The sequence below is a fragment of the Eubalaena glacialis genome, chromosome 3 (assembly GCF_028564815.1).
Source record: "Eubalaena glacialis isolate mEubGla1 chromosome 3, mEubGla1.1.hap2.+ XY, whole genome shotgun sequence".
In the NCBI taxonomy this organism is placed as follows: Eukaryota; Metazoa; Chordata; class Mammalia; order Artiodactyla; family Balaenidae; genus Eubalaena; species Eubalaena glacialis.
Genome location: NC_083718.1, coordinates 505,535 through 530,327, shown reverse-complemented (window position 1 = coordinate 530,327; position 24,793 = coordinate 505,535). Strand labels below are relative to the sequence as shown.

At 50.0% G+C, this 24,793-nt stretch overlaps 2 protein-coding genes across 4 annotated transcripts; both read right to left on the bottom strand.

The window, feature by feature from the left end:
• Positions 1–433: 433 nt before the first annotated feature.
• ADIPOR1 (adiponectin receptor 1) lies at positions 434–13,804 on the bottom strand. Of its 2 annotated transcripts, XM_061185228.1 has the most exons (8): positions 13,693–13,804; positions 7,799–8,033; positions 5,980–6,096; positions 4,781–4,952; positions 4,148–4,334; positions 2,965–3,152; positions 1,623–1,816; positions 434–1,276 (listed from the first exon to the last, which is right to left on the bottom strand). In XM_061185228.1, exons 2-8 carry the CDS (start codon positions 7,937–7,939, stop codon positions 1,148–1,150), a joined length of 1,128 nt encoding a protein of 375 aa, XP_061041211.1. In that variant the 5' UTR covers positions 7,940–8,033; positions 13,693–13,804; the 3' UTR covers positions 434–1,147. The 2 variants fall into 2 exon arrangements, with proteins under 2 accessions (XP_061041211.1, XP_061041212.1); XM_061185229.1 differs by lacking the exon at positions 5,980–6,096.
• A 2,652-nt stretch (positions 13,805–16,456) lies between these two features.
• LOC133089075 (NADH-cytochrome b5 reductase 1) lies at positions 16,457–21,534 on the bottom strand. 2 transcript variants are annotated; one of them, XM_061187234.1, is made up of 9 exons: positions 21,451–21,534; positions 21,024–21,173; positions 20,837–20,909; positions 20,262–20,368; positions 19,893–20,022; positions 19,138–19,221; positions 18,172–18,257; positions 17,597–17,696; positions 16,457–17,266 (listed from the first exon to the last, which is right to left on the bottom strand). In XM_061187234.1, exons 1-9 carry the CDS (start codon positions 21,466–21,468, stop codon positions 17,094–17,096), a joined length of 921 nt encoding a protein of 306 aa, XP_061043217.1. In that variant the 5' UTR covers positions 21,469–21,534; the 3' UTR covers positions 16,457–17,093. The 2 variants fall into 2 exon arrangements, with proteins under 2 accessions (XP_061043217.1, XP_061043215.1); XM_061187232.1 differs by having other exon boundaries at positions 21,388–21,492.
• Between the last annotated feature and the right edge of the window lie 3,259 nt (positions 21,535–24,793).

Genomic DNA, 24,793 nt, shown 5'->3' with positions numbered 1-24,793 from the left:
CTACTGCAGGCCTTTTGCATCCAATGAACAGAACTCGTTGTCAGGCTGAGGACCATTTGCAAAGGCACAAAAAGGCATGGAATAACCTCTTGACGAGACCACCTTAATCAGGGCAGTTTTAAAAGAACTGAAGTCTAAAGTATTAATATTATGTAGTAGGCCTTTGATGTTCACAAGGCAGATATCTTCTAATTACTGAACACTACTACAGCATACTAACTTCTCCAGGAAATGTCTGGGCTAAGTAGAGACACGTAAAGCGGTCTGGAGGAGCAGATGCTAGGAATTCAGTTAGGCTCATTCGCTGGCCCGCACATACCAGCCTGTCAATACCTATGATTCAGATTTGTGCCTCAGCAGAATCTGAAATGATTTTACTGGTTTTAATCCTTTGGACTTATGTGCAAATAGCTGAGACCACACATGTTAAATCTTTGAATGCCAAGTGTCTTCTGTACTCTTTTATTATCATCATAGTCTTTGCATCAAGATACATAGCAATGATAGCAGGTTTCTTTTTAAAGCTTAGTATTAAATATTAAATATCTTTCCCCACTTTAATTTTACATTACTCTGCCAAGAAAACATTAAAACTCAAGTTATTTGAAGCCTGGACACACTTCCATGATTAGCCGGCTGTGTAAAAGTTGGTGGCTTTGCTCTTCCTGCTGTGTGAGCAGGTCCAGGCCCTAGAAAGATGGACGAGGTTATAACTGTTTTTCAAAAGTGTGCTACAAAAACGGATGGCCTGTTATAAGCCAGGTTACAAAGTCAAGACGGGGGTGAGGGAGGGACAGTTTCTTCCAGAAACAGAATTTCTGAAAAGTCCCAGTCCATCATTTTTCCCCAGAATGGTTGGAGGAGGGGTAAAATCTCAACATGAGCTTCAAAGCCCCGTCTCTGTGAGGGGACAGTAGTTGCCCTACCGAGGGGGGCGCGGCCACGTCTGCCCATCCCCACTGCTCTCAGCGAGGGAATGGAGAGTTTATTGCCCAGTGAGTGTGAAGTGGGCTGAAGCTCGGTTGGTACTGAATTCTCTAAGAGGTTTCTTCTAGAAACAAGACAACTCAGACTCTTCCTCTCACTTCAGCAAAGAAGTTATTTTAAAAGCACTTGGGAAGTTCCTGCTGTGCCCTTGTGGGGCGGCTCAGAGGAGGGAGTCGTCAGTACAGCCTCCTTCCAGGCCGTATCGGAACTCCTGAAGGTTGGAGACCCCGTAGAAGTGGACGAAGGCGGCTGCCACCACCAGGACGTGGAAGATCTGATGAGACTGGAACTGCAGGGACACAAGAGAGGGGCCTCAGGGTGACGGCAGGGAAGGCTGGAGGAAGTGGAGAAGGCACTCGCCTCTCCTCGTTCCTCCCTAAAATTTTTTACATCATAAAAGTGATAAATTTGTTGGAGAAAAAAAATTTTTAAGCCCTGTCAGGGATATACCAAAATGTTACTATTGGTCACTCCCCTCCCCGCCATTCTCCCACCTACACGCATGGACATGCATGTAGGAACTCGTGTGCACCCCCAGACACTACCTGACCCATGTCTCTCACAGCCTCTGACTCCGAGCTCTACCTGTGGGCCCGTCTCACCACCACAGGCCCCGCTGAAGCATCGTTTCTTACCCATATGTCGAATTTTCCAGGGAAGAAGCGCTCAGGAATCCGCGCGGCATAAAGGCCGGCTCCGGTGATGTACATCACAGCCATGAGGAAGAACCAGCCCATCTGGCCCACCGTGGTGGCCTTGACAAAGCCCTCCGCGATTGTAAAGTGCATGGTGGGCACGACGCCGCTCAAGCCAAGCCCCAGGAACACCCCTGAACAAAGCAGACCCAGAGCGTCAGGCATGGAAACAGTGCTGCTTGGAAGGCACTGCTGTCTCACTCTGATGAGCTCTTTCTGGTGAACAGTACATGTTCAGGAAACTTAGCGCAAGATGGAGAACACTCAGCAGATATTTCTTTAACATTCAGAATGGGAAGAAGGCTGTGTAGATGCTGATATAGCTATTCCCTCCTAAGGAGCGCCAAGAACGAACGTCTCACATTCTTTATTATCCGTGAAGCAGCCTAGGCGACCATGTAGGTCAGAACCTCCTGATGGCTGCCTTGGGTACAGAACCGACATGGTGAGGCCTCAGGTGGTTTGCCAGCCAGGGAGGAGCAAGACAGGTTTCCCATTAAGATCAGGACCCTGACCTCCTGAGGAGACAGACAGACCCAGATTAGAAGTCGTCAGTGGCCTCTGGACACAAAGTAAGTAAAGGGACGGACAGAACGGGTGGGTGCCGGCTCAACACCACCGCCCTACACGCAACCGCAGGGCAGGGACCGCCTCTCCATTTCTGCAGACGGCCTTGGTAAAGCATCAGTCTGGCACATGGTTGGCACTTGATGAGTACTTAATTCTTTTAAATGAAGGTTAAAACACAGCAGATGTTAAGTCTAAAGGGACCGAAGACTAGTGCTAATTGATGTGTTGCTGCGAGTAATAAAGCTCGAGTCTGGATGAGACAACAGGAAGATGTTTATGCTCACAGCTATCGCGTTACTTGGTAACAGTGTTTATGCCCAAGGTATTTTTATTTACCAAGCCAAGCCTTCCATTCCCTTAGTAAAATAACTTTGGGTGGTTTAATTTTAGCCCCTTGGTTTGAGCTCAGGACTGAGCTCAGTGACCCTGAGGTCACTAAAATGACTGCTTTGTACATTTTTTAACTTCCTCAAACCAAATATAAGAGCAGTCATTTCTACACTTGTAGCTCATTGACCAGGTTGGTAATTATCTGTCCCATTAACATTTTACTGAAATAGTATGAAACTTGGGGGAGAACTGAGCTTTGAAAATGCACGCTGTTTTGAAAGTTCTAAACACAGATCAGGGTCTGGATGGCGGCCCAGGGTTGACCACCTTGGCCTCAAGGTCCAAATACCTATGAGGTATTGTGCTCTGTCTTCTGACCCACCTGCTCTTGTCTGCCGGTGCTTAGGAGTGGCAAACCGGTCCCACTGTGCCACAATGATGGCAGAGATGCCCAGGACACAGACGATGGAGAGGTAGATGAGCCGCGGCTGTGGGGAGCAGTAGAAGGAGTAATAGAGCCAGGGGACAAAGCTCCCCATAATCAGCAGGGCAATCCCTGAGTAATCCAGTCTAAAAAGAGCCACAAAATGAACCGGGTCAATGGGAGAAGTGAAGACCTCGTAGGGCTTGTTAAACTGGTTCTTCCTGTTCTCCAGCTGCTCTCAGATGTGACCACCCCCCGCCCCTCACTTCCCACACGATCTATCCTAGATCCTGAATCAAAATCCCATGAGGTCAAGCACTTCTGTTTCGCAGTGGCAACGTCTGAACTGCATCCCTTTCCCCTGGTTGTGAGCAGCTACATCCCCCTCATGGATACTTAAATTCAGGAATTCCATCACAATCCAGCCAGCCCCAGCTTCCACGCAGGAAGGGCTCTGAGTATTCCCCAGTTCTGACAGGTTGAGTTCTAAAAACAAAACCCTTCAATTGGGAGTATTTAAGGTGTACTGTTCTGTTTCAGTCGACTTTTTAAAGATAAAAATGTATTTTTGTTACTGGTGTTACTGAGAAAAACAAAATAACTCACCATCACCTCCAAAACCAACAACAACAACAAAAACAAGCAAACAAACAGAACTCCAGGCTCAGAACTGGGGAATAAGGAGAGCCTTAGAGGATGGACATCTGGGGCTTCCAGCAATATGCGGGCAGCAAAGATAAGCTTTACTGAACTGGTGGGTCGGAGCACCAGCATGACGGAGCACAGAAACTTTGCCACGTCCTGAACGGCTGGGGCCACCAGGAAGGTAGGACAGGACTGGGTACTCAGTCCTAGAGAGCAGCCCACTGGTACCCCAAGTCTCACAAAGGGCAGCACTGCACAGGGAGAAATATACCCACAACTGGACTCCACCTGTCGAGGAGGCTGCAGTGAAACCTTTCATGAAGGATTTAAGAGAAAAGCTTCCTGATCTTTTTATACCCGCAAAACAGAAAGCCCTTCCTCTGGCACATCAGGGAATCTTTAGGAGTTGCTGGAGTTTCCAGGACCTGCCAGCACCTGGATCACAAGGTGTGACCACAGTGCATGGTCGTTCCCTACTGATGTTCTTCTCACTCACTTGGAAAAGGTCCGAGAGACCTTCTCTGAGTGACAATAGACGGTGTGGAAGAGCCAGGAGAAGCTGAGGCAGAGCACCGCGCCCAGGAAGAACATCCCGAACACCACCTTCTCCTGAAGGGGGGCCATGAAGTACATGTTTGGTCTGAGCATGGTCAGGATTCCCAGAAAGAGAAACAGCACAAAACCTACAGGACGGAGAGAAAAGAAGCCTGAGGAAAAAGGGAACGTGTGATGATTTAAACCAGCACTAAAGCCACAGGTTGAGCTGTGGGCACCGCGGTTGACAACTTCCGGAGAAAATGGCACCAGTCACACAAACCCAGACAGAAAGAGCATCCTCTGAAATGCTGGCGTTTTGTTTCTACCACGGGGATTATGAAGTGGGAGGAGCTGCCTGCACCGGGGACGGTTCTGACCACAGAGGACGTCGCCTCCTCCCGCTTCTAGGCTCCCCCGCCCCCGTCTTACAGACCAGCGATGAAGGGCCCAGCAAGCTCACTGGTAGTTTAAAGGCACGACGCCAGCTGTCAAACTGTCACAACACGTTGTTTTTCTTTCCCATGGACAAAGGCTATACAAGTCCTGGGCATTTAAGGAGACAAAAGTCTGATTTTCCACGCAGACCACTCACCAAGCAGGTGGGTCCAGATGTTGCCGGTCTCCGTGTGGATGCGGAAGATGCTCCTGAAGCAGGCCCGGAAGGAGGGCATGGGCGGCCTGTGGCCGTGCAGCAGGTAGTCGTTGTCCTTCAGCCAGTCGGGGAGCACGTCGTATGGGATGACCCTCCAGCGCCCCTCCCAGACCTGGAACCACACACTCTCTCAGCGGGGCCCGGAGGACGCGAGCCTCCCCAAGGACAAGGGGTGAAGGAGGGCATCAGCCCGGCTCCAGAGTGGCCCGGGGAACGGCGGGGCCAGCCTGGGGCCAGAGAGGCCAAGACACAGCACGAGCGAGGCTACCCCAGGACCAACGACTCGTTAATGGCTTTGTTCTTGCGTCATGATAGTTCACCTGGACATGCTTAGGTAAGCAGATAAGTGTTTCTCAGTCTTTAAAGAGAATACGGCAGGACCTCCTTTCAGCTACTTGAGTTTTAAAATTCAGTAGATGTAGTGAATGAAAACAAGGAAATAGAAATTATATATACGGTTTTAAAAATATACATTTACCCCTCTGCCCCTCTGCCCCCGGAGACTCTGGTGGCCGCCTGGCCATCCTTTCCCCCCTTTAGATGCTAAGTTCTCACTGGGTTGAGCCTATGACTTTTCAGAGCAGGGCTTCTTAACCTGGGACGTATGGACAATGGACAGTGTTGGAAATTTGGATGGAAAAAAAATTTTTATTTTCAATCACTTCTAACTAAATTTAACATTTCCCTCAGTTGTAAGTGTGAGCAAGTCTAGTATTAGAATTTGTGACTCTGTCACCAATAGAAATCACAGATATTTTCATACACTAGTTTTGCAGATATCAAAATATTGTTTCTACTCATTACCACTTAGAAATTATAAATTCTAATAAAATACATTATAGCTTGTCATGCATATTCAACGTATCAATAAAGGTGCCCGTGTTACTATATCACATTCTAATATTCTGATGACTGCCAAAGGGACTGATAGCAAAAATAGTTAAGAACTCCTGTTTTAGAATATATTTTGAGCAACGCCAACACAGTAGGCAGTAAAAATTTAGCCAGATTCCCCTTGATTTACTTCACCGTAAAGAAAACCAAGCCCACGCACAGGAGTGAAAGCTCTTCCCCCCAGTGCATGCCCGCCAGGTGGGGGGAGCCCAGGTGAGCCTGCCCGCCCCCTTCCAGGACAGGACCTTATACACAAACTCCTCCATCTTCTCCATGGCATGGTGGGCTTGCAGGGGCAGTGTCAGCACCCGCACCTCCTCCTCCTCTTCCTGAGGCACTGGGCATGCCTGCTCTTCTTCGGCCTGCAGGAACGAAGGAAACACACACCCACCCCAGGAGTTCCCTAGTCCAGAGTGAGCGATCCAGAGAAACCCCAACTCACTGCCCTCTGCCCAGCCTCTCTCCCACACACAGGCCTTGTGGCCTTTTCTCCTACAGCATGACAGTGCACGAGTTTACAACTCTGTAAATGCTGGAGCGAAAGCCCAACGCAGCACACGGGGGACAGACGGATGGACACTGGCACCCGAGGCACACGGGACTAGCGCACCAGGCCTACATGCTCTGTAAGTCCGAACAGCCCACCCTTATCGCTAAGACAGCGGTTCTTAACTTGCCCCAATTTCCCGAATATTTCTCTCTCCCAGATCACTGAATTCTCAAAAGAATGCAAAAGACAGAGTTTCAGAGATTCCCCTAACAATTGAAATCTGTTCAGTTCTCTGTTCACTGGCTCTGGGGATGCCACCGCGACTGAAACTCTGCATCCACAGCAGCTCCCAGGAGAAGCAGGGCCTCAGAAGTGTTCCGCGAAAGAAGCTGCAGGCCCTCCTGTGCTGTACGGAGGCCTGACACACAGTGTGCAGTCCGACAGCCCTCGCCTCCCAGGGACAGAAGCTCCGAGCCATGGAGGCGGACGGCAGCTCCTCCTCCCGGCTGTTCTTTCTCCTGTGATGCTTCCTCTTAGATTTCGTGACACACACTGATATAGACCCCCTCTCCCCCCATTCTCTCTCTCCCCCTCCGTAACGGAGTCCTTGGTTTCACTCAGGGTGGCAATGCTACTGCAATTTTGCTCAGGCAAAATGAAAAGACCACATCGATGTGCATGAAGTATTGCCAGGTGCTTTCAGGAAGGGTGGGCCCTTCTCCCCCACCTCCACCCCCGCCCCTCGGCGACACATTAAGAATGAGATGGAAGAGCAGGACAGGTGCTGCCCGAGTGCAGCGTCCACACCAGCCTGGAGCGGCTACTTCCAGAATTCTTCTGCGTGAGAGACTTCTACCTTGTCAAAGCTACAGGTTTGTTTTTTTTTTAACATCTTTATTGGAGTATAACTGCTTTACACTGTTGTGTTAGTTGCTGCTGTATAACAAAGTGAATCAGCTATACGTATACATATATCCCCATATCCCCTCCCTCTTGCGTCTCCCTCCCACGCTCCCTATCCCACCCCTCTAGGTGGTCACAAAGCACCGAGCTGATCTCCCTGTGCTATGCGGCTGCTTCCCACTAGCTATCTATTTTACATTTGGTAGTGTATATATGTCCATGCCACTCTCTCACTTTGTCCCAGCTTACCCTTCCCCCTCCCTGTGTCCTCAAGTCCATTCTCTACGTCTGCGTCTTTATTCCTGTCCTAACCCTAGGTTCTTCAGAACCATTTTTTTTAGGTTCCATATATATGTGTTAGCATATGGTATTTGTTTTTCTCTTTCTGGCTTACTTCACTCGCTACAGGGGTTTTTGTTTGTTCATTATATGAAGCCCAGCCTAATCTTGCCTGACTGCTTCCTTCCTTCAACCACAGACAGGCGCTGACCACTTGCAGGATTTCAGGTCTTGTGCTAAGCACTGGGGTATAAGCAACCGCTTACACTGGGGAAAACAGATAAAAAGAGTTACACTACAGGTGATGAGGACTGGGGTAGAGAGAGTCCCTTGGGGAGACAGTCGAGACCTTAAGAAACGGAGACCGATAGGCCTAAGGGGAGACAACTTACTTTGGTTGGGCTGGCGACGCCCCGCTTGCCCTGCTCCTCTAGCAGGGGGCCCAGCTCAGCCAGCTCCACTGTGTCAGCCTCCCTGTTCCCGGCAGGAGCCCCATTGCCCTGGGCCACCACAGGTCCTTTGTGAGAAGACATCTGGCTGGTACCTCAATGCTCTGCGGCTTCAGCTTGGGGAAAGGGTGGGGTCTCTCGGCCCCAGGGGGCAGAGAGTTCCCTGTGATGGAAGACACTGAAAGCAAACACAAACACGAAGGGTGTCGACAATTTATTCCTCTTACATCTCATTTCTACGAGTCAATACACAGGGACTAAGACACAGCCCCTCAACTAACAGCCTCTCCAGTCCTAGAGGCCAGTTAAGCGCTTTTGTTCTCCTCTTAACTATCAGCCTTTACTTGGAACCTCACTAATCTTAAAGATAAGGCTGAAAACCTAGTTGCTTGCCTTCAAAGGATTTGTCTTTTGCACCAAACCGTCACCACAGAAAAGCAGCTACCCACCCGCAAGTCCCTCCCACACTTACGGAGCCGAGTTTAGCCCCCCATTCCCAGAGCTAGTCTGCCCTGGAAAGTCCTGGCTCTGAGACTGAGGAGCCAAACGAGGAAGCCGACACCTGGCTGTAATTACTACGAGGCCACCCAGGCTTAGACGTGAACTAACTGCCGACTGAACTCAGTGGGCTTTACCTACAAATGCTCTGACACGTGTGCCTTGCACACAAAAGGAACTTGGCTGTGGGCTAGGTGCCCAGTGGTTAATTTCTCTGCCAGGTCTACTACTTCTATTATAGGATCACAGCCTGGGTTCAACACCTGGACAGCAAGCTTTCCTCGCAATAACTTGCCTGGACGTGGGAGGCTGAAGGCAGGAGGCAGCCCAGCCTTGCCCTCTGCCACCAAACAACCGGCTCAGCAAGCTGTCCCAGCAACCATGGCTCATGACCTACGCCCCACTCAAACGAGCTTTTCAGAGACCTGAGACAGGCACACAGATCCTGTAAGGAAGTAGTCTTTAATCAGGCCCCAGGGAGATGAAGGCAATATGGAAAGGAGGGGAAAAGTGCCCCAAGATTTCCACCCCCGCAACAAAGGCGTTTACTGCTTGCAGCAAGAGGAGCCAGAATATTCACATTTTCTTGCACTGGTCACCTGAGCCCCGATAACCACAGGGCAATGCAAAGAGGGCCAGGCGACACCTGCACACAGAGCGAGCTGCATGACGGGAGGAAACGGAAGCTCGGGGAACCCACACCTTGCCTATGGGCAGTCAACACAGCCCTGCTCCCGAGCAAGGCACCGTGTCCATCCCCCGTGGCTGTTCACCAGACATCCATCTTTGGCATCTTGTACCAGTTCTTTGTTTACCCAACGGTGATCTCAATTCTTTCTCAGGGATTATCATGGGATATATGCAGTCAGGTGAGGGCAATCCTCAAGTTTCAAAACAGTCATGCTACGCTCAACACACAAGCACAGCTGAAAGCTACTGGCAGAGCTGGTTCAAGAGAACAGACTCCCATAACTCAGTGCACGCAGACCTGTCCACGGTGTCAACACACAGGCAGTTCCTCTTCCTCCAAATGTGCAAGACTCTGACAAGAGAGATGCCAGCCCACAGTCATAGCCAACAACTGAGCCCAAGGAGAACAGGAAATTGGAGGCCTCTGAAACCTCAAGAGATAGGCAACCCACGTAGGCAGAAACATTGGGAAATCTTTCTCAATAAGCTGACCACAAAACATATTTCCTCAAAGTGAAGTACTACTGAATAAACAGCTTAAATAAGAAATAATTTATACTGGGGTGAAAACATAAATAGCTTTGGGCGTCTTGGAGAAGTCTGAAAAGGGGAACATACTCAGCTATTCTAGAATACTGCTGCCAGTATTTGAGGGGTGGCCACTAGGGCTTAAGACAGATATATAGATATAGATATTCTCAGGTTCTGGGATACAACACTACATAGATCACAAATTTATACATATCCCTGATTTTGGTCAGAACACGTATTTCAAAATGAATGAATGAATGAATGAATGAGGCAGCATTCCAGCAAGAAGCATATGACCTATTAGCTTCTGTTGCTAGCTAAGGGTTTATGGACTTGTGCTTGTAGGGCTTTCTCCTGTCCCTCTCCCCAGAGTAAGCTAACACATTCACTGAATACTTAACAAATGTATTTAGTGCCAGCACCCTAAGGCACTTTAAGGTACTGTGCAAAATACAAAGTTGAACAAGTTAAGTCATTGTCTTGAAAGAGCCTGTAATCAGACGGCATAAGGTAATCTGTGATATGTACAAAACCAGTGATACAATTGCACTGCTCCAGGAGGACAGTGGACGGAGAACCCCTAAACTAGGATGGCCACACACTTAGTTCAGTTACTTTGAGTGCTGTCATGTCACCATAGTGAGCAAAGTCCACTGTTCAGCTGGGTCTTCTAAACTGTAGCAACACAGGGACAGGAAAGGGAGAGAGAGGGGTCGGAGGTCTGGCAAGAAAGAAAAGCCAATAATGCTAGGACCTGAAAATATAATTTGACAGCGTGGACCACTCACAAACAGCTGGGAATTACTGCAAGCAAGCGTTTCAGTTTCTACTATATAACACCAGCCTCAGCCCCTAAAGTGTTAAGACTGACTCTGGGAGCCCTCAGGAGAGCCGAATGTACTTCAGCTTTCTACTAGCTTTCCTATCCTTACCTATTTTAGAGGAAACACATTTTCCCTCAAACTCGCCACACTCAATATAGCAATTATAATTGGGCCAGACTCCACTGAGTGCATTTTTGATGGGATTTCTTCAATTCAAGCTGATAAGTCTTTACCACTAAGCTTTCCAACTGGACAAACCTGTGACATTAGAGAATAAAGCTGTGGAGGCAGGGAGGTGTTTGTGCTTCTATAAATAAGATTATCTGGTGCCAAACCAGGGAAAGGACTGATTCTTAATTGCCAGCATTTGCTGGTGAGTTTATTTCCCTCACACTTTTGGAGACATTTATTTTGTGAACCAGTTCCCAAGTTTTCCAGGCTATAGCACACTCCTTCCCTGGAGTCAAAGGCACAAAACTTCTTCTAGGAGTTTTTAATCTGGGGTCCCTGGGCCCTCAGAGGTTCCATGGGTAAGCTGCATCTTACGCCTACATGACTCTCATTGTTCTAAAGCAAGACTAGCCTAGCAGTAAAGACAACACAGCCATCTTCTCCTCTACCTGCTCTCTTTCTTAGGGAAGGTGGTTTCACAGCACTGCTGGGGGGAAATGAGTCAAGGCAAAGGCTTATGTTTGAAAACTATCAAATTGCAGTAAGGGAGCCTCAGCTTTCCTATTTGATCACAGTGTCACTGACTTAGAGTCTGCAGTGAAAAATCACAATGTAACTTTCTTTGTAGCTCTTCTCCAGATAAAGCTATCCCAACAGAAGGGGTCTGTTTTTTTTGATCCCAGAGACAGGTAAGCTTTTCAAATGCCATGACAAAAAGAAAAAAAGTAAAGTATACAGGAATATGAAGGTGTTTCGTACCAGTCCTTGTTTTTAATACCTGGCTTTTAAAAAGTAAATTACACATATATGGCCACTATAGTTACACATTATAGTGATAACTTTATATTGTGAAAGCCCCGATGAAACAAAAGCAAACTAGCTGCATGTCTAAAAGCCAATCACTTGGAACCAGTTTGCCTAGTGGGCACTTTCAAGGATCTCTTCAATCCAAGATAGCTAAAACTTTATAAACATTAATCACGTCCCCAACATTTCTGAGCAGGTAAAGGGAATCAACTTTGAGTACAGTGAGAGGAACAAAGTCCAGTGGGTGCCATGAGGGACAAATGGGCATTAAGAACAAAATGTAACAACTCTGATGAGTACCAGCACCAGAAAATACCCCACCAGTATTAATAAAGCTTCTGGATTTAAAGATGACTGTTTAGTTCACCAGCATGATCACAAGTAGATGGGACAGGAGACTGTAGCAAGAGCGTTAAAGACTTTCCGTTTGGCTTTATAGTAAAGGAGTCAAGGAAATTTCTTAGGGAAATAGAGAACAAACTACTGGGCCGAGAACGAAGTGCAAATGTCTTTTATCCATCTGCGAATACCACTGATTATACACAACACGCGTGGCACTGTGGCTACAGAGAAGGCAAAGAGACCAGTGAGTGGCTTTGCATGGCTGCTGGCCTCTATTTTAAGAGGAGGCAATAACTTCTGTTTTCTACTAAAACCACTACAAGGCTAAATGCCATAAAGTGCTGGAGGAATTCAGAAGAAAAGCTCAATTTTAGTTGGAATAATCAGGAAAGGTACGGTGGAAGATTTTTAAAAAGGATCTTGATAGGTAAAGATGCGATCAAGGCATTCCAGAAGGGTAGTGCTATGAACCTAGGCAGGCTTGAAAGAACAAAGCCCCCAAGGCAGTGAATAATCCACCTTCCATAAGGAAGTCTTGGAAAGGTAAAACGAGGCCAGACTTAAGAAACTGGAGACAGCCTAAAAGCCTACCTATGGTGGTGCACTTTATCCATTAGCAATGGGGAGCCTACTGGGTTAAGGCTGCGCCCTTGTCTGAGTTTCCCTCCTACTTGCAGGCAAAGTGTTTGCTTAAAATTTCTGTTTACCCCCTGGGGATCATGTAATTTCTTGGCCACTGAGCATTGAATGCTTTCAGATTCTACTCAGAAATTAGGTATAGTTTTGTGGAGGTCTACCCTAAGACGGTTGCTCACAGGGAACACAGCAGTTTTTAAGACTGATCCCCCAAGTATCAACCACTATAAGGTAACACGGAAGTTACTCCTGGGATAAAGAAGTTTAGTGGCTGCAAGCTGGGAACTACCACCCTGACGCTGCAACCTGTTTGACACCAGCCCGCCTAAGTTCCTAGCACTAAGTTCCTGTATGGACGCTACAAAACCTAAGGAACAGCAGTTGCTCCATCACCGGTGACACAACCCCTATTAAGAGAGAAAAGCAGGAGACAGGTCCCACGATCACTTCATTTCAGAAAAGAACCAGCCATTATAGCGTTCGCTTGATTTAAGTCAGTGGCCTATATAGTCCCTGCTGTGTTTTCTAGCCTTTCTTCTACATACTGGGGGGAAAACTATGGTTAATCCAGCTAAGTACTTTGTAGGCCTCCTGTTGCTCCTCTGACACCTGAAACTATGTAAATGAAATTCGCCTTGTCAGTTTCCCTTTCGCCAATGTAGCACCAGAAACCGAGGAGAAACATACCTATTTTCTTAAAACTCGAAGGCTTGACCAAAAATCTCAAATATAGGATGGCATCAATGAGAGATTTCTGAGGGAATGAAATTTCGTTTTTCCCCAACGTACTTTAGATTTTACTCACATTGCAGCTTTTGGGACTACCTTAAACAAAGGCAAATTGTCCACCAACGTTCCCTTCTCCCCCATCAAGGTGGGCGCACTGTCACGGTCTAGGAACCTTGGAGCTCCTCAGGCCACCAAAGGCGGGTACTCCCCGCCGAAAGGCGGTTCCGCGACCCAGGCCTGCAGCCCCTCCGCGCTGGCCTCGCGCGGCGTTGGGAACAGGCTCAGCTCCGGCCTGGCGGGCCCGAGTCGGAGCCCGAATCCGGACGTCTCACCCCGACGACTGGGAGGCACGGCAGCCACCACGGCTGTTGACAGTGGGGGACGCGGCGCGCAAGGGAGGGGCCACGAACGTGGACACCCGACGCGGAGTGGCCGGAGGCGCGGCCGGCTTCGGGCTGGGGTCTCGGGGCCCTCGAAGCCCTCGGGACGCCCGGGCGGGCCGGTTCCACGGCTGCCGCCTCAGGCCCGCGCCGAGGCTCCCAGGGGGCCTCGCGCTCCGGCCTACCCCTGCCCTCCCACCCGCTCGCCGCGGAGCCCTGGGAAACTTACGGCGGGCGGCGGGCTCTGCTCGGGGCCGCTGACCCCGCGCTACATCCCGCGGCGTTAGAGACGGCCTGTGGCCGAGCGGCCGGAATCTTCTGCGCCCTCCCCGCGCCGGAAGGGGCGCGCACCCGCACGGCGTCACTTCCGCGGGAGCGTCACGTCCTCACGGGCGCTCCGCCCCCTTGGCCCCAGCAAGGCCCAATCACAGGCTGGCTTCTCAGCCCTGCCCCGAGCGCGCCCCTCCCCTCCATCTGGCCCCGCCCCCTCCAGCCCGACAATCTTTCCTCAGTCCCAATCACAGGCCCGCTCCCTCGGCCCCGCCTCCCCCTCGCGGGGCCCCGCCCCTCCTGACGGCCCCCGCCCCCTCCGCGGCTCGGCGGCGCCTCAAGTCCCAATCGCAGGTCCTCTCCCCTCGGCCCCGCCTCCTGCGCGCGGGCCCCGCCCCCTCGCTCTGCTCCAATCGTAAACTCCCCCCTCGCAAGGCCTCGCGGGGGCCACGCCCCCAAGCTGTAAACTAGGGCGAGTGACGGAGAAGGAATTTCAGGGAATTAGACCGAACCCTGCGAAGGAATGCCGAATTTCCTACCCTGCATCTTGTCCTCTAGGCTGGGCACTTCTTAATCCCTCTTTTTCAACCTCATGGCCCCTCCCTCCCTTCCGTAAATATTTACTGAGCGCCCGTCGCGTGCGAGGCACGAAGCAGGCAGGCTCCTGGTTAGAAACAGCGCGGCGGCGCTGACTCGTCTTCCTCGGGGACTCCCTGCTCCGCCCCGGGGTCCCGCTGCGGCCAGAGGGGGACCGCAGGGTGCTGCGGCCCTCGCTTGGGCGACTGACACTTCTCACTTCTCCAAAGGCTGGTACGTGACCAGTGTATTCTAGATGCAGAGAGAAGGTACTTTAGTATGATCCTGTATGGATGCTTCAGGGCAGTGGGATTAATTCTGGTGCTGGTTAAAAGCGTAGCAGGCTCTGGAGTCACATAGACCCAGGCTTCTGTCCCTGGCCAGGCTCTCACTTTGAGCGCGTTACCGAACGCTCCACATCATAAGTACCTCGTCTGAAAAACAGGAATAAAATAGTGCTGTTTCACGGGCTCTTTGTCAGGATTGAGATAATTTATGCAGGCTTTTAGTTTGATGCTTGGCTAATCGTAAATGCTTCACAAACTTTAGCTATTATGTGCTGCCCGCTGTATAAAACCCTCAGAAACGTGTGCTGTCTACAGGACTGAGTTTGTTTCTCAGCATGGCGTTACAAGGCTCTCACCTGCTCCCAGGCCTCATCTTCCTCCACTTTCCCTCTGGCATTTGGGCCTCAGTGAACTTGCCTGGTTCTCCAAATATGAACTTCTCTTCTGCTCCTCAGGCTTTTGCACACGCTGATCCTTCTGTTGGATTGCCCATGCCCCCATTCTCTGCCAAAGGATCCAAGCAACTTACAATTCTCAGTTCTAGGTTTGGCTTTGGATCGAGACAATCCTAGCTTCACATTCAGGCTCTGCCAGCCACTGACCAGCTGTATGACCTTCTGCATATCCTTAATCTCAGACTCACAGGATTATAATAAGGATTCAATTACACAATGATCATTTAGCACAGCACCTGCTACGAGGCTGTTAACTAAAAAACTTTTTTTCTTCTCTTCCTCCTTCTCAGAATCTTTTCCAAACCCTTCCCATCTGCACCTTGTATCTCTTCTATAGTATTAACCACACTGTGTTGTAATTATTTATCGCTGTCTTACTCTAGACGATGAGTTTTTTGGGGTCTAAGAACAGTCTTGATCATGGTTGAATCCTCAGGACCTAGCACAGTGCTTGGCACGTGGCAGGTCCTTAATGTTTGTATATTGAGTGGATAAGGCAGGAACCCGTGCGAGACAAGGAATGAGCTTCTGTGTGGGAAATTCTCTTTGCTGGGCTGCTTCACTGTGTGAGCCCAACAACCCTAGGCAAGATTTTCCTTTTTGGAGGTGAGGTGGCCGAGTGTGTCTCACAGAGCCCAGTACACACACATACCAGCTGATCAAGACATGTCTGATGGAATTCCAGTAACACAATTTAGTGATGGTCTTACCCTAGGGAGCGTCCACAAGCCTTTCTTCCAGGGGCCCCAGGGGAAGCAGTATACAGTTCCATGCAGAAAAACAATGCCGACCTTCCTCCTGACCTGATGCATTGTTCTGTTCCAGTGTGACTAACAGAAGATCTGAAGAGGTGGCCCTGGTGTGACGCTGGGAGGGAGTGGACTGGGCCAGGCTGTTGGGGCAGGAGAAGGGCGGTCAGGACAGATGTACCTGGGGGCCAACTCTGTCCAGGCACCAACCAGTCTGGCCAGGGCTGGTGATGTCAGGTTACTTTTTAAAGGACAAGGCTTCTCTTCCAAATAGAAAGACAATACTTTGACTTATTTGCCAGGTACCTTGAAGGATAAATGCAGTGAAGAAAGGGCCAAGGGAAGGAAGGAGGGAAGGAGTGGCCAAACCAAGGACCACTGTGAGGGGTACCTGGGCTCCAAAAGCTTCCCTCTCACTTGTATTCTCCTTCCTCCACCTTAAAAGTTCTCCAGGGAGAAGTTGAGCTTCTGGCTCTGCTGAGACAGTTGCTAAGATGAGTGTGGAGTTTGGTGGCAGCTCACATTTCAGCACAGGGTACAACCGCTCAAAGGTTCTTTGGAAGACCCGGGGGAAATTCTGTGCTGGGAAACCCTTCCTCCCAAGATTCTCAGGCATGAAAAGCCTTGGAAACAAGGACCCCAGACACAACCACCTCTTCGGTAGAACACAAGGGCCTTAGCCCCATTTATTTGCATAAGCCAAAGGTTTCTGCCACAGTAACAGTCTTAGATCATGGGGAGCCCTTTCCCTCCAGCCTCGGCAGGGGCAGAGGGAGACAGACACACGAACACGTATTTCAGATTCCCTTCTCTGAGGCCTGAAGAAACCATCTCCTCCTCTCCTGTTGCCTCTAAAAGATTAGCTTTCTAAGTCTGCACCCCCCACCGCACACACAGTCTGCTATGGGTTAAGCACCAAATATTAAATCAAACCCATTAAACAGGTTGTTCTTTAACCACAGACACAAAGAAGGGTGTGATGCCATCAAGGAACCGGCCAGTCTTGGAACAAGTGTATATGCTCCCTGCTTTCTGACCTGTGGAAGAGTCTGCTCCTTGAGCCTGATCTGGATGTTTCATCACAGGGAGACTGGGGAGCCTTCCAGGGAGTGACTCGGCTTTGGACCTCTTCCATGGCTATAAGGATGTTGTTCCCGCAGGGACCATCCAGATTCCAGCTCCGGAGAAAGACAAAAAGGCTGACACTGTTGGGAAGGGCATCTAGGGCTTATAGCATTTGAGGGCTGACTCGGGGCAAATGGCGGCAGCGGGACCAGGGAAGTGAGGGGATGCTCAGTAGGTAAATCGCATCTTTTGCGAGTAGCCCAGTTTGTCCAAGTTGGGGTGGCAGGCCAGCTGCACCATCGGGGGTGGCCCACAGAGCAGCAGCAGCATATCCTCCCCTGGGGCGGGCAGGTGCTCCTGGATCATGTCGGCAGACACAAAGCCCTTGCTGTAGGCCCAATCTGCACGGGGAGAGGAGAGAATGACACTCCAGATCCATGCTGGCAGTGGGGTGCAGTGCGGGGCCGGGGTGGGGTGGTCGTAGTCCAGAAAGGCTCCTGAGAGGGTACAGAGTTGTAGCGGCAGCTGGACGGGTCTCCTCAGCCTGCTTCAGCGGCACGGCCAGCCCTGCCACCCACCCGGTAAACAGGAACCGCGGGAAAGAGTCCAGGAGACCACTGTGTCCGTGAGCTCAGAGTTTGGCAGTGTCGGGCAGGGTCGGTTTCGCTGAAACCAGAACCCACCAACGGGCGAGGCCCTGATTTGGGGATGTCCAGAAATGGGGAGGGTACCTTCTGGGGGGTGATCCAGAGTGAACCAGAGCTTAAAGTGGTTGGGATGTCGGGCCTGCAGCTCCTCCAAGTCCTCCCGTAAGATTATGTCCTTTTCAGTCTGAAATGAAGAGGAGAAGCAAAGTCTTGAGGAACCTTCTCAGGTTCCTAAACATAACAACATAAAAAGTTCTCTGCTATAACAACTTTCCAACCAGGAAAGAAAAAGAAAACTGAAGTTCTAGGGAATAAGCAAGGGTTTTAGGGAGTTAGGATGAGGGGAGGGAGAGGGGAACAGCCTTTATTTACACAATATGAAGGAATAAAGACAGAATATTTAACAAAGGAGACTCAAGGAGCAAGTTTCTATACTCAGGACTAGATTCCTTAAATGTTTTCTTTTTTTCTTTCCTTGTGGGCCAGGGAGGGAATTTGGCTCAGTGCTCTGTCCTCCTTATTGTGGAAGAGGACCCTCTACCCGCAGGGAGGCCTTGGGCAGAGGCTGAGCCAGACACTGGGCTAGTTTTGCCCGTTGGTACCACACCTCTCCCCACACAGTAACTCTGAAGTCCCAGGACTGAGAAAAGCAACGCAACCTGGTTGGCAAAAAGCAGAAAGCACTGGGTTGGATCTTCTGGGTCTTTCAGGATAGCCTGGATCAGCTGCAGCATTGCGGTGATTCCTGCACACAGATGCCCCACGGTGAGATGCGGTGGCCACCCTCCCCATCCCTGCTCCTTAGCTGCCCAACCCTTTCATCTAATTCTACTTACTCACCCCTTCACTCTGTTTTCCTTTGTGTCCTAATTCTCTACGCTCCCCCTGTGTCTTCACAGCACCTACATTTCTGGACAGATAGGCCCTTTACCCCAAACTCACTAAAATTCATATCTGGTAGGTGAATTGTGGTCATGTGCTCAAAATTCACATAAGTTCATATTGCTGAAATCCTTCTAAGGAACCAATCCAAGACTCTCTGGAAGTCCCTTGGAGGCTAAGGCTCCAGTATCACAGATGACTGCAAGTACCTACTGATTCAATGCTGAGATGCCTGGAGCCCTGAACATGCAGGTTAAGTGCACGTGCTTTGGAACTGAGCAGAGCTGCACACTAACCCTGCCTCTAGCCATGTGGAAACGATTCAACCTCTCTGAACCTCCGTGTTCCCATCCGTAAAATGGGAAGGCTTGTACCTATGTCATAGACACGTATAAAGAGTCTAGCACAGTGTTTAGCATAGGGAAATGTCCAGTGTTAATTTTCTATCTTCTCAACTGTCCTATTCTTAGCTGCTTCTCTGTTCTCACCTAAAATTTATTAGATTCATTCCATGTGAGGTCTTGGGAGAGCCCACATGATTTGTCTCTCTCATTCTGTCAGTTAAAATAGATTTTTGGGGGTTTCTACCTGATTATGATTTTGTTTTGCAGCAACTGGGGAGCCCTAGGCATTGCTGGGAATCCCCTGATTAAGTTTGGCCATGATTACCAAACCTTCTGAGGGTCACCTGGAAGCTGCCACGGCAACAGTCACAATGGTGGGAGGGAGCAGGGGACAAGCACCTGTGCCGCCGGCAATCATTCCCAGTTTCCTGGCCACTCTCGGTTCTGGTGGAGACTTTTTGTTGGGCTGAATGCTAAACATCCCTGAGAAGTCCAGTGGAGAGAGGGGTGAAAGAACAGTCAATTCAGGGAACTAAGAAAACAAATGCAGAATCGGAAATATGCCCCAGGCCAGTTCTGCAGCTGCTGTGGAATCTGATCCTGGAGCTTGGGTGTTGAGCCAGCCCTGACAACAAGACACTTGAGGGACAATGGGGCCAGGACTGTCTGTCCCACATTATGAGCTACAAGTCAGTTTAGGAACACACAGTATGAGTCATAAGCTGACTCCCACAGAGGGTCACTCCCTGCTCAGGGCGACAGGCATGAGGCCAGGTGTGAATCTATTTTCCCAAGTGGCACAGAGCAGCTCCCAGGCTTGCTAATGCACCCAGCTGTTCCCACTGGAAGGGCTGAACGCATCTCTGGCTCTCTGCACAGCTCGGCCTGAGGGGCGACTCTTTGAGGGAGAGAAAGAGAGGCCCGCGTTTGCATTAGTCATCTCCAGGGCTGTCACGGTGGGTGAATTCATGTGGATGGAGAACTGATCCCTGTGTCAAGAGGGGCTGAGGAACACACCTTTCAATAACGTCAGGGCTGTGTTTACAGGAGGGGTAGCTGGCCCTTACCCGCGTGAGCGCACACACATGGACACACAGAACCACACTGTATGGAGAGGACACCGGGCACCGGAGACGTGGGAGCTAGGCCATTACCTTTCCCAGCGTAAGTGAGCAACCCACTTGGCCCCCGAAACTCCACCACGTCCCCAGTCTTCAGGCTATCCAGGTACTGAGACATCTTTCCCCCCTCAGGAAATCTGGGGTGCACACCCTTCAGGTAGACCTGGTAAGACAGAATGGAAAGTACTTTGTTTGGAATGTCCCTGGTTTCTGAGACCCCTGTTGGCTGAACCTGCCTGAAGCAGGGCAGGGGTGACACACATGCTCTCTTCCCATTCCACATACTTTCTTCCTGTCCACAAAGGACACGCATCTCCTCCTATCAAACACATCTTGGAAGTTTCTACAGATCCCAGAGGGAGGAGGATAAGGGGCTCCTGGGGCTCCTTCCTACCTTCTTACCTTGATGACAAGATCCACATAGCCTTGGTCCTCATCGCTGGTGATGGGAGTGTACGGCCTGATGACCAGGCTGCCATCGATCCGGGCAGAGAGGTAGACATGTTTGCCTGGGGACCACGTGCAGAGCTACATAAGGGCTCCTGTGGAGATGCTGCATTCCTGTTACCTTTCAAAATAATCTGGGAGGTTTGAGAGGACAGAAGCGTCTTGCTCCGTGCTGGGGCCCCAGTGAGCTACCAGGCAGGGAGGATTCACCCCTTTGAGCCCCCAGCTGGATCCCTCATAAACTCCCATCTGCTGAGATTCTTATCAATGACTGCCAGGACCTTAGTAGTGAGTTGAGGGTCTGGGCAATGGGGAAAAGGTTAGTGCTTGCTCAGTGGGCATATGAGCAAATCCTGCAGGAAGGAGGGAGGACTGCTGAGTGTCGAAGATGTCTAGGGGCACAGAAGCCACACCCTAGAGTGGCTGGGGAAAGGGAGGCACTAGACTGAAGCAGCGCGTTTCAGGAGACCCCAGAAGGGGGATCACCCTATTAGAGTACCAGGGAAAGGAGCCCACGCCACAGTTCTTACCCACAGGCAGCCCCAGAACGTGGTGGGGGGTGGGCAGGGCAAAGCGGAACCTCTTGGTGTTGTGGTTCACGGTCTGGAGGATGGATGACAAGCGTCTCACCAGGCAGGTCTGGTGTCGCCAACTCCCCGGGGCATCCCAACCACAGCCGAGCGGAACTCCGGTCCCCTCCGCTACTCCACAACTCACTGTCTTGTCTAGCAGTCGCAGCAGGTACTTCTCATTGGGGTCCAGGAGCGTGATCCGCGGCCGGCGGGACCTCCGCACCAGGTAGGAGCCCAGAGCCAGGCCGAGCAGAGTCAGCAGCCCCACCCCCAGGGAGGCCAGCAGGACTGGGCTCTGCGGGCAGAGGGGGCAGCGTGACCGTCGCGCTGGGGAAGAGCCCAGGGCGTGGGCGGTGGCGACCCCGAACTCCGGCGCAGGAGCAAGCCGAGCTCAGGGGGCAGCCTGGGTGGGGTCCCCAGCCCGAGCGTGCGGTACCGGGACCCCGGCATCCAGGGCGGGTGTAAAGCCCTGCGGGGCGGGGTCGGCGGTGAGAGCCGCTGGTCCGGACCTGAGTGCCGGGAACCAGAAGGGGCGGAGTCCCCTGGTGCGGGATACGGAGCGAGGGTCTCACCGGCTGCAACCCCATCATCAACAGCCGCGTCCTCCACCTCGCAGCCAGCGCCCAGATCCCACAATGCGCCGCGGAGCGGGCAGGAGGCGGGGCCTGACTGGGCGGGGCCAGGTACGGGCGGAGTCACTCCGCGCCCCGCCTCTTTCCTCCGGACTCGGCTCCCAGGTACTCCTACAAGGAGGGGCTGCAGCTCCAGACCCTCCTCCGCAGACTTCTGTCCCTGCTACTTAGACCGCTTAGCCTCGAACAGGGAGAGAGTCCTGTCAAACGTAGAACCACACCAAGCTGGAACTGGAAATCTCCAAGTCTGCAAATTGCTTAGCAGGGAGGAATCTGGCGTTCAGAGAGAGACAGGCTCAAAGTAGAGCAGGAGGGCCTGAAACTGATCATTGTGTAGTCACGTTAGTTCTTCAAAAGGCAGACTTTAAACCAGAGGATTCACAGCCTGGCCAAGTCTCCTCAGGAATGACAGTGGCATCTTCATTTCCTGCTTCCGTGACTGGTTTTGCTCACATGGCCAGGCCCTCATGCCATCAGGCTCATTCAGGAGCTCCTTTTGGGTCCAGATCAAGCTTCTCATCTGGATCTGGGTTCTCCAGCCCCCGGGGCCAAAGACCTGGCTTTGGGGGCAGACTGGACTGAATCAGAACCTGGACGACTTCCTCAACTTCTTTCTGACTCCTGTCTACGGATAGGTAAGTGCTATGAGACATGTAATGTGCTTAGCATGTGGCCTGTCATAGAACAAAACACTCAACAGATATCAGCTGCTACAATGACTCTCTGCAGACAGTGCTGATGCTCGGTTAGAGATTCGAGCTGAGCCCTGCTGGCAGCAGAGGCAGGGGACAGGAGGAGACAGTAACAGATGCTGAGGGCCAGGAGCCACACATCGGCCGAGATGCCCATTCCCTCTCATACCCAGTTCCCAGCCGGGTTGACGTTTGCTCTTGATTTCTCCTGAGGCCTCTCTCCCTAGCCTGTAGATGCCCATCTTCTCCTCACTGTGCGTTCACATGGTCTTCGCTGTGTGTGTCTGAGTTGGCAACCTTTTTCTGTTTGGGTCAGATGGTAAAGATTTTGGTGGCATACGGTCTGTGTAGCAATTATTCTGCTTTGCTGTTGTAGCATGAAAGCAGCCGTAGATAATACGTAAATGAATAAAAGTAACTACGTTCTAATAAAATTTTACTTACGAAAACAGGTAGTAGATCCTCATCCAGGATTGCCAAAATCCCTCAAATAAGCTGATACGCAGCCCCTTACAGACCCACAGAAAAGTACTCGGAGACTGTTCTGGGAGGCCGTCCAGACTCTCCAGTCTGGATTTGGACACAGAGAGACACCCCCAAGTGACCCAAAGGACACTGCTCAGGTGACAAGCACTGACCTCCAGCCTGCCCACCAGAGAAGTCACCTGATTCCTGCCCAGGCCTGCACGGGGCCCCATCCGCCACCATCCAGCCATGTTCCAGGCCAGCTCAGAATGGTCTTCACCAGACTGGACAATGCGTGGTGAAGCTCCAGGCTCAGAAGAGCCCCCTAATTCCAGCCTCCTGAGACAACCACCCTTCTCAGTCATGTATACATCTAAGAAAGATAAAAATTCCCATGTTCCATGCATTTTGTGTTGACCAGTAAAATGAAAGCAAAGTCTTAGGGTGAGGTTTGCATTTAAAAATTCCAATAAGGGCTTTTTCAGCTGACAAAAACCTGTTTTGCATTGGCCTGGTAATTTTTCTTTACCTTGTTATTTTGCTATTGCTCTCAATCAGACGCTATGTATATTTTGTTCAGCTGTTCTAGTTGTCTTCACTAAGAAGTTTCAAATTACCTAGATTGCTATTATAAAAAACTTTTATGTACGACTTGAAAAGATCTTCAAGACACAACCATTAAATGAAAATACTCAGGCTTCAATACAATAGATTCACTACAAAATTTTTAGTTAATGCAAAAAAAACTACACATTTCTATTCCATGTAATTACAAATAAAGAAACTACAGAAGATTCTGTTACTGATGGTTTGTCTGACTATGAACACTATAAAAACTCTCCTGATTAAAACAACTAAATATGTGACTCTGAAGGACATTGATTGTCTCTGTGTCCCATTGATTTTTCTCTTAGGTGACTTTCTGCTCGGCTTCTCCTTTGAGCAAAGTGACTGGAGGGAGAAACTTCCACAGTAGGTAAGACTTGGGTTTTGGCCTCAAATAATGTGGAGGTGACTGTTAGTTTTGCCTCTTTTAGGAATGTATAGAAATGGGATTGTACAGCATGTGGTCTTTCGTATCTAGCTTCTTTTTTGCGTTACGTTTGTGAGATTTATCCGTGTTGTTGTGATAGTAGTTTATTCATTTTCATTGCTGAGCAGTGTTCCGTCGTATGATTAGATCGAATTTATTTACCCGGTCTACTACTGACGTGCGTTTGGGTTGCCTCCAATTTGTGACCGTTACAAATAATGCTCCTGTATACATTGTCGTACATGTCTCCTGGGGCACAGGTACTTGGATGAGTGTTTACCTAGGAATGGGATTACCCCATCGTCAGGTGCACGATATTTGATTCAGTGGATTCTGCAAACAGTTTCCTAAAGTGATTGGGCCGATTTGCACTTCCACCAGTAGTGATGAGAAGTCTTGCTTTTCTACATCAGAAGTTGACAAATATTTTCTGTAAAGGGCCAGACAGTAAATAGTCTACATTTTGTCAACTATACAGCCTCTGTCGCTGCTATTCAACTCTGGCCTTGCAGCATGAAAGTGGTCCTAGACAATGTATAGACAGGTGATCATGGCTGTGCTCCGATACAGCTGTGTTTGCAAAGCAGTCGATGGGCTGTGTTTGGTCCATGGGCCATAGTTTACCAATCCTTGTTCTCTGATACATCCTTTCCAACATGCGGTACTTCAGTCTTTTTAATTTCAGCCATTTTAATTTTTATTTGCAGTTCCCTGAGGAGAAATGAGATGAGCTCCTTTTGAAACACTTCCTCTTTTGCAAAGTTCCTTGTTGAAGTTTTTGGCCCACTGGGTTGCCTGTCTTTTTCTCATTCATCTGTACTAGTTCTTTATACATTTCTGGGTGGACGTTCTTTGTTCCATGTACTACAATACTCCTCCCACTGCGTGGCTTGCCATTTCTTTCTCTTCATGATGTTTCTTCATATGACATTAAATTCGGCCTATATTGAAGATTTCTTTCCTTATATTTTCATTGTTTTTTGTTTCTTCTAGTTTACTAAATTCTTATGATGGATGCTTACCTTTTTAATTTTTAGTCTTGTTTATTTTATAATTTATAGTCTCACTTATTTTCACTTAAGGCTATAAATTT